The 9,396-nt window shown below is 40.8% G+C and overlaps 1 protein-coding gene across 1 annotated transcript in view; it reads right to left on the bottom strand.

Annotated features, from left to right (window-relative positions):
- Window positions 1-6,219: 6,219 nt before the first annotated feature.
- Window positions 6,220-9,396, bottom strand: part of slc35c1 (solute carrier family 35 member C1) — a 4,701-nt gene continuing 1,524 nt past the window's right edge. The window contains exon 2 of the mRNA XM_008293607.1: window positions 6,220-7,671. Within this exon, the coding sequence (XP_008291829.1) occupies window positions 7,091-7,671 (581 nt within the window). The 3' untranslated portion in view covers window positions 6,220-7,090. The remainder of the gene's footprint in view (window positions 7,672-9,396) is intronic.

Consider the following 9,396-nt stretch of genomic DNA (forward strand, 5'->3'; position numbering starts at 1 on the left):
TGCAACGGGAGATGTTCAGAATTATTCCTTTGTTGTGGAGTAAAGACAAGAATATCTGCACGAAACGTGTTTGCTTGAGCTGTCGTAGTGACAGCATCCTCCCAGACAGACACCAGATGTCGTCTGTAGTGATGCTGTGAGATGTTTATGATGTCATACCTGGATGAGCCTGCAGGAACGAGCATCGGTACAGGCCAGCTCATGTCCGAGGTTCGCTTTTTCCATGACTTCAGCCTTCGTCTGGGCGGTTCAGCGTCATCTTCTTCCTTTACAGCAGGTTATCAGCACACGGATACATACGTCAGCTGTCTTTTATGGTTCACTAGAACTGCTGCCTTTAGAGTTTTTGACTCACTAACTCCTGTTCTTTTATTGCTCTCTCATTACAGGTGCACATACTGTCTGCATCTAAAGCTACAAATATCTACATACATTCACAATAGGAGGAATTAAACAGGGATAAAGGGAAACATTTACCTTGTCTCCTAAGATAAATACAGATTCAAGTCAGGGATAATCTGAATAAGATGTGGTTTTAATCTTGTTTGTTTTTCCATAAGCTTCTCTGTTAAAATTCCTTTTAATCCTCTGAACACAAAGCAGGTTCTTTTTCTTTTTTCTTTTAATTTGCTCCTGTTATATTTTTACTCACTGTGGGCTGCAGTACACAGTCTCGTACCTCTATGGAAACAGCACAGCCTCGGCTAGAAGACGAAATGAAAAAACAACTTATTAATGTGTTCTGTGAAGTATAGCGAGTTATAATGCTGCAAGTCGAATTTCTTTGACAATTTGTTTTACAAAAATGGAAAAAAAAAACCTTTGTAATCACAAAATGTTTACAATTCAATAAGAATGTGGCCCCACATGCTGGACGCAGTCGACTATTTGCTTCTTTTCAACCTCTACAAACTTTTATTTTTCACTTTCCACATCAGCTCGAAAAAGATGTTTCACATCTAAATGCTAAATGTTTCCTCAAATCACTTGCTGATAACTTGCTCCTCATTTTTAACCATGTTGGTTGCAGTTGAGTCACTCATGGCATCTTGTTTTATTCTTTGTTTTTGTTTTACAGGATTTGGTTGGTGCAGGTGGTTGTTTTTGGCATTAAAATAGTCAATTTGATTAAAACCTTTTAGGCTCGGCCCTGTGATAGACTGGTTACCTGTCCAGGTGAACCTGCCTTCACCCTGAGTCAGCTGGGATAGACTCCAGCTCCCCATGACCCTAGTGAGGATTAAGTGGTGTAGAGATGATGGATGGATGTATTTTAAGCTCAGATTGAGTTAATTTTCCTGACAGAGCTGGGTGTCTCACATTGTTTGTTCAAGGAGGGCTGGGAAGTGGAACAGCTGACAGTTTTTTCTGTTTTTGTACTTTCATGCTGTGATGCACGGTGTAATTTTGCAGATTTTTTAAAATTATTTTTACATGTTTTAAATTTAATCCACATATGTAAAACAGATGAAGCTATACAAACATCCCCCACTACAGTTTACAGCCCACTCAGTCCACATCATGCTACCTTCAGTCATAAATAGATGTAATACCTCCTCTCTGTACAAGTCGAACACAAGTCAAGATCACATAGTTTACACAGATACCAGCAACAATCCTGAATTCTGACTTCTCTCTAATATTTACTAAGTGAGCAACAAAAAAAAGCAACAGATGGAAGTAAATTAAATACAAAAAAGAAAAGAAAAAGAGGTGTTTAGAGCCTGTATTATCGGTTTCCATCTTCTCTCAGATTTTTCTAGTTTCAACTGTAGTCTTGCTGTCGTTTTTTTCCATAATAAAAACCTTTTTTACTCTGTCTGTGCATTGCATTATTTGCAGATTTTTAAAAATATAATATGCCTACAAGCCAAAGTTTCAGAGGGTTAAAGCTTCATTTGTAAACTTTGGACCACTTACAGTCAGACGATCTACACCAGGGGTGTCGACATCCGGTCCTGTTTCAGATGTTTCCTTCTTCCAACACACCTGATTCAAATGATCAGGATCGTTATCAGGCTTCTGCAGAGCTTGATAACGATGCTGATCATTTGAATCAGGTGTGTTGGAAACATCTAAAACATGCAGGATTGCGGCCTTCGAGGACCACAGTTCGACACCCCTGATCTACACAATCAGTTGATGATGACAGTCTTGGAATAATAAAACCTGATATTAATATATTTTGTTATCAGTACAGAATCGACTATTTACACATCCAGCAGACATGGAACTATGAAAAAACGTTTTATATTTACTCCCTTGGTTTGGTGTCCATCAGTTCCTATGAAACACCGACTGGTCATTATGCTGCTAAATGTGTGACTTCTCTTCACAGGCCTACGTTTTTCTGGACGCCTTCTGGTACCGAGCAGCCGACACAAAAACCCGTCCAGCTCGACTTAGCGTGACGCGTTGGAGGAAAAAAATAGGTGAAAATTACAGACGTGTCAAAGAAAATGAAAGCCGTAATTAGCGCCAAAGGTGCTCACACAAGTACAGATATTAGAGTACACATCAGTGTAAATTTAGAAATAATTATTAAGTCATGTTTATCATTCAACATAAAAAAAAGTCAGTGTGGCTGGAAAACTGTGATCACGTCTGAATCACACTAAAGAGAAAAAAAAGTCTTTTAACTTGTGTCCACAAGAAAAATGGAAATGAACGTCAAAATTCTACTTCAGTCCAAACATCTCTGGCAACAGTCCTGGACAAAATGTGCAGTAATTAATTTACTTGATAAAACTTTTTCCATGGAAGCTGTTACCAGAGCCTCCAGGTCCCGGCGGCCTCATCAGCCTCATCCTTCATGCAGCAGCTGTTTGGAGAACAAAAAGACAACGTTAGAGACAATCTGCAGACATTTTTCCAAAGATATAATTTTTTAAAAAGAGAGTAATTATTGAGCTTACATTAGTCATAGAGTCACAGCTGGGTTGATCTATAAACAACTGTTTTATCACATTTTTAAGATGATATGGTGCTGGATGATGATTTAAAGGCCACTTCTAGAGAAAACCCACTTTCTTTGTCACCTTGTCAACACGTCCGTATGTTGGGTTTTTTTTATGCTTAAACACACATTAATGAGTGAAATAAGCCGTTAACGCCAAAGTGGAGCATCTTAAATGGATTCAGACAAGAAAATAATCCTGTCAACTTGTGGATTTAAACTTTCTGTATCATTATTCTTTTGCAAAATCGGTTTCTGGTTCCGGGCTGCAAGGTGGAGCAGTGGTTAGAACCGTCGCCTCGCAGCTAGAGGGTCGCCAGTGAGGACAGCCGGGATCTTTCTGCGTGGAGTCTCCATGTTCTCCCCGTGCAGCGTGGGTTCTCTCCGGGTTCTCCGGCTTCCTCCCAAAACAAGCTGAGGTTAATTGGTGATTCTAAATTGTCCGTAGGTGTGAATGTGAGTGTGCTTGGTTGTCTGTCTCTAAGTGTAGCCCTGTGATAGACTGGTTACCTGTCCAGGTGAACCTGCCTTCACCCTGAGTCAGCTGGGATAGACTCCAGCCCCCCAAGATCCTAGTGAGGACTAAGCGCTGTATAGATAATGGATGGATGAGTTCCAACATTTAAGGCTGAATTATTCAAACATTACAACTTGCCTTTGTGTAGAGCCATAAATGAGCTTCTGTGACTGTTTTAATGGGGGAAAAAAAAGCTTCTAAATATGCAACTCTGATCCACAGAGACGAGTCTTTCGGGGTTAAATCAAATCGCTTAAACATGAAGACATTAAATACATAAAATAATGTGACACACACACCCTGGGAGTGTGTTTCTACACGCATCTGAACCCAAAGCATCACAGCAGCAATCAGCTCCCCATCACGGCGACCGGCACTCGGCGCTGACGGACGGGAAGCAACACGAGCGACTGCTGGTGATACTTGAACCCTTTGAACTGCCAATCACGGCTGAAGATTTCTCCTCGTCCCGTCGCGTTGAACCCGACCCGGGCAGACGCGAGGAAGAAAAGACGAGTGGGGGGCGGCGGGTGGGATTATGTATTCCACATTATGACACACTTATAAAACTTTCATTGGTGTCACAAGGCCAAACTCACTGTCGAAATGAGTTCTCGACATCAGAGACCGATGTTTTTTGGTTCATGTAATTACCCACAGTGCTCTGTCTGCTATTTTTAGCCCCCTTGTTGCTCAGAGAAATATTCCGTTTGGAGAGCGTCTCGTCCAACCGCCGCCGCAGCATCTATTGACCTTCCTCGTCTCCATCCAATGACAATGACCCGAGCCACTCGCGTTGGCAGCAGCCGAACAAAGAGGAGGAAACAACAGCAGCGTTTCACCGTAAAACAAACAAACAAAAATCTACGTTTAAAGTTCAGTCTGACTCAACAGATTCTCCCCAAACAACACATGTTCAGCAGCTTCACTTCAGTAGAACGTCTGGAGCAGGGGTGTCGACATCCGGTCCTCGAGGGCCGCAATCCTGCATGTTTTAGATGCTTCCCTCTTCCAACACACCTGATTCAAATGATCAGCTCATCATCAAGCTCTGCAGAAGTCTGATAACGATCCTGATCATTTGAATCAGGTGTGTTGGAAGAAGGACACATCTAAAACATGCAGGATTGCGGCCCTCGAGGACCGGATGTCGACACCCCTGGTTTGGAGGGTTCTTCAGCAACACACACGTCTGTTTGGGCGAAAGAGCTCCAGAAGCAGCAAGAACGAAAAACTACCAGAGTCACGCACGTCGCCAGCAGACATACAGACATCCTCAAATGTATTCACAGCCTCCCATTAAAGAAGGAAAAAACAGCTGCTGTCACTGAAATAAGTTGAAATTGACAAAAGTAATAATAAATAAACATTTAATGAAAATCATGACATTGCTTTAAATTGTGGTTCAACAGTAATATTAAAAAAAAAGAAGAAGAAAAAAAGAAGCAAACAAGCATGATGGGACGCATAAACTAATATTTAGTTATATATTGTAGTTATATTTATTTAGTAGTCTCAGTCAGACGTCTGCACCTGTTGACAGGTGTTCTGACTCGCTGCTCATCAGCAAAGTGCTCCAATTTGTGTGGGACACTTGCTTGTTTTTTAAAAATTATTCTTTTCAACCACAATTCAAAAGCAATGTCCTATTTCACTAAATTATAATTTAGCAAATTTTTATTTATTATTACTTTTTTCCAGTTTCTAGCTATTTGAGTGATTTTTGTGAATTTTGCCTTTTCTTTAATGGAAGGGGATGAACACACAAGAAAATCAAAGCGTTGAAAAAATGGACAATATAGACATATTGCAAATAACTGTTAAGTCTTTTTCTCTAAATGTTAAATCTTCAAATGTAAATATGTCAAAAAGTTATAACAGTTTTTCTCAAAACTGCTGGATTCACAGTCAGAAATTAACCTTTAGGCTTAAAATAAAAAAGCATAGAGAGCTGCAGACATAAACACTAACTAATGAACTGAAGAAACTTTTTACTTTGCTTGTATTTTTACTTATATGTTGCTCTTTTCTTACAGTTGTACTTATTATTATCAGGCTTTAAAAAAAAAAAAAAGAAGAAGAAAACGGGACCTGAGTACCAATCTCGTAAACGTGAGCTGTCATGACAATAAAAGCTCCTTGAATCCTTGAACACTTGAACTAAATAATAACTTTTGTCATTAAGTTAATTACAATCTGGTATTTAAGGGGGTTAATCAGTGACGAGGAAGGAACTTCAAGGAATTAAAATTAAATTTCAAAGCAACTTTACCAGAAGTTGACCACAAATGTCAAGCAAGTAATAGGAAAAGTCAGAGAAGGTCTTTAGAATCCACCTTGAACACCTTGGATGTCTGAGTTATTCCAATATTTGCAGCTTGCAAGTAGTTTTAGTGTTTGACCAGAACAGTGTGCTTAATCTGCAATAATGAGAAAGAGGCAACATCCAAGGCATTTCAAGGCTGCAAGAAATCACTATCACGGGGAAAAAAAAAGGAATTATTCTGTTCTTTAGGCTTCTTTTCAAACATTTCTGATGTTTGAGGCCAACTTCTCCACGTGAATGTGATCCACTGGTCCGTGGTGAGATGTTACGATTAAAACCAACTATAAAATAAAACACAATGTGTGATGCCTTTCAATGCACCAAAAATCTAATTCCTCACTCAAGGAAGAGCTCCGATGCAACAAGCCGGCCTTAAACACTTGAAGCGACACAGAGAATTAACTGTGAAATGACAGATAATAAAAACAATCACATTTTATTTAAACAAGAATGCCAAAATATCACATTTATAAATAAAAAAAAAACAAAGTTTAAATCCTTCCTTAGGTTCTGTTTTTGTATAATTGAAATGCTGCAGGACTTTTTTTTTAACAAGCTAGCTTAAACAGTCGTTCTCCTCGACCTTTGTCAGGCCGGTGAACTCTTTCCTTGCACACACAACCTGCCGTGACAGACGCCGTCGGTCCTACTTCAACCGCAAGAACACAACACGTGAAACTCGAGTCCTGAATATTCCGACGGGTTCTCTTTCAGTCTGGCCCAGTTCTGCTCTGAAATGCTGACACACGTTTTGAAAGAATCGATACCCACAATTACTTCGATTTAAAATCTGGCTCAGCTCAAAAAAACACGAATAACAGTTCAAACCTGCGACGGTGTTTTCTGCGAGGACAAAAGGCCTTTTGTGTTTCTCGTCCTCCATAAAGCCCAGGATATTACAGACATCCTCGGCCTTTGTTCCTATTTGGGATAACAGATAAGTTCCTAGCTGAAGGCGACGCCGTCATAGTGACCTGCATTATTAAAAGGGCAACACTTTAAATGCTTAAAATCCTCTTTAGTAAAAATATTAAAATCAGGATTAAGCAGCCAGTGTAGAAAAGTTCTTATTTTTACACCACTAGTGACTTCAACGCCCGCTCTGGGAGCAAAAACTGCATCCTTTAGTTGTGGACTAGACCATAAAATGTAATCATAAGTCATAAAAATAATTGTAAAAAAAGGCCCCGAAAAGAATCGCTTTAAACCGCCCGACCAGATCAGTCATATTCTAATCGCTACTTCAATTTACATTCCTGTGGATAAAAGCTGAAGGTTCCTCTGATGGCGTCTACACTCCCAGGCTGCCTTTCTCCCCGGGCAGCAGTTTCTCTTTGGCTAAATCCTGAGGGTCCTTGCGAGGGCTCCTCTGCATCTCCCGGGACTTGACCCAGGTGTAGGCGGACGAGCCGCCCAGCACCATCATGTTGCTGGTCCACCACAGCAGGCTCTTACTGGACGAGTTGTACACCACCGCGATGACGGTCTGCGCGCACGCCTTGGCCGTCCCCGACACGTTGTGCGTGAGCGGGCTGGTGTACTTGATCTGGAGGCCCGTGACGTAGCCGATGGCGAAGCCGAACACCCCGCCCAGCGTCATCATGCCCCAGAAGCCGAGATCGGCGAGGCGGCTGAAGGTGGCGAGCCGGCCGAGCTCCCCGAACACCAGGATGAGGGGCAGGAAGAGGACGCAGGCGTTGATGTTGTTGTAGTAGGACAGCTTCCAGATGTTTCCGTCCACCGCCGGCATCACCTTCTTAGTGTAGATGGCGTTGAGGGAGACACAGGCGCTCGCAAGAACCCCAAAAAACACCCCGGACCAGGAGAGGGACCCCGTCGTTCCTTCCTGGTCCACACCGAGCCAGAACCCACCTGGAGGACACATGAAGGACTCAGACGTTACAGTAAACCAACCATGCCAGTGATTAATCATTAAAACCGAATCAGCCTTTATAGACAAGATTGTAAACGCTGATTGAAACTCCAGCTGCAAAAATTAAACCTTTGTTTCCAAAACTGCTTCATTTGTCGGCTAAATGGAGTTTGTTGAAGGGAACAGTTTTTAAAAAAGTGCCTATTAACAAGTTCTCAGAGGCAAAAGTCGCATCATTTTTTAAAGGAAAATTGTTTAAAACCCAAATTACATTCAGAATATAACAAAAGGATTGAATGCAATTAAAGAAAACAGAAAAACTAATTGTCACTTTTGAGAGACTGTGAATGCCTGCTGCTGTGTTTGTTTGATGAATCGCTAAAAAAAGTAATTGGTGACTGACGAATGTTTTCTTCCCCGACTATGTGTCACGTCATCACGCTGTGGAGCAACTTCCTCAAATCTTCTAAACTGGGATTGAAATGGCGAAATAATAAAGAAATATCAGGCACTTTCCTCACAAAAATGGAATCTTCTTCTTCTTTTATTGATCTATTTTTGTAATTTGACACCCTTCCTACTCCACATCACTGTGCCACACAAATATTCTCTTAAATACAAATAATTAATATCAATTAAAAGGTGCAGCATTTAGAAAATGAACCACTTGAACTTGGCCTTGCTGTCTGGTAGAGGTTGGATAAGTTTGTGTTTGCTATAAAGGGCTTCAGCTGGATGAAATGCGAGCGAGAGGGAATTTTGTTAGTTTCCATCCAGTCCACCTGTGTTTGTCCATCATCGCTGTAGCTACCTGAGAAACCCTGGAGTTCCTGAACTGAGGACATTTTAAAGACAGTAGAGGGTCTGGTTGGGGTTGTTCTGAGTTCTGCACACATTAGAAAGCTGTTTGCTACACATGTGTACTGAGTCATGTACCTTTACAGCCCTGAGAGCATTAATGGTTAAATACGAAACTGTAGTATGGGAGTGTATGATTACTGAGCTCTCACACTGACACAGTTTCGTCTCTTCTACAAGCAGAATTCCTATCATTGTCAGGTAAGGTTTTGGTTTTCATGTTCCACCCCAGGATGCTCAGCAGCCCCAGATGGCCTCTGAGAAAGTTCTGGAGGCGCCCCTGTTCTGAAAGGATGAACTAGATTCATTTTTAGTCGCTGACCTATTTCAGAAAAAAACATCTTAATGATACTGTCACTTGTCAAACAGACACAATATCATCACACCCAGTAAAAAAATAGATCCATCCATCCATCCATCCATCCAAGCAGGTCATTTTCCAGTAGCTTCCAGTAGTTTATGCAATATCTGCTTCATAATATTGTAATATTTACATTTCATGAGCAATATCCCATCATCATGTGTGATCCCACTTTACTACTTTAAAAGCATCGTCTGTTTTACCTCCTACGTTTCCATTCTAGTCGTATTTTAGTTTTATTTTGTTGTGATTATTGTTTTTTTTCCTGTGCACTCATTAAAAAAGTGGATCTGATTTAGTTATACCGGTGGCATTATTCTGAAAGCATCCCCACTTTAGTTGCAGCACATCAAACTTTTGCACAATACCGCGTGTTTAGAAATGCAGAGAATGAGTTAAACCTTGTGATAACTTTAAAGGTTTACACAAACAAATAAAATAATCTTAGTTATAACATACTTCCAGTGGCACAACAACATATAATACGATATGCAACTGGAATAAT

The sequence above is a fragment of the Stegastes partitus genome, unplaced genomic scaffold, assembly GCF_000690725.1.
Source record: "Stegastes partitus isolate 25-593 unplaced genomic scaffold, Stegastes_partitus-1.0.2 Scaffold896, whole genome shotgun sequence".
Lineage (NCBI taxonomy): Eukaryota > Metazoa > Chordata > Actinopteri > Pomacentridae > Stegastes > Stegastes partitus.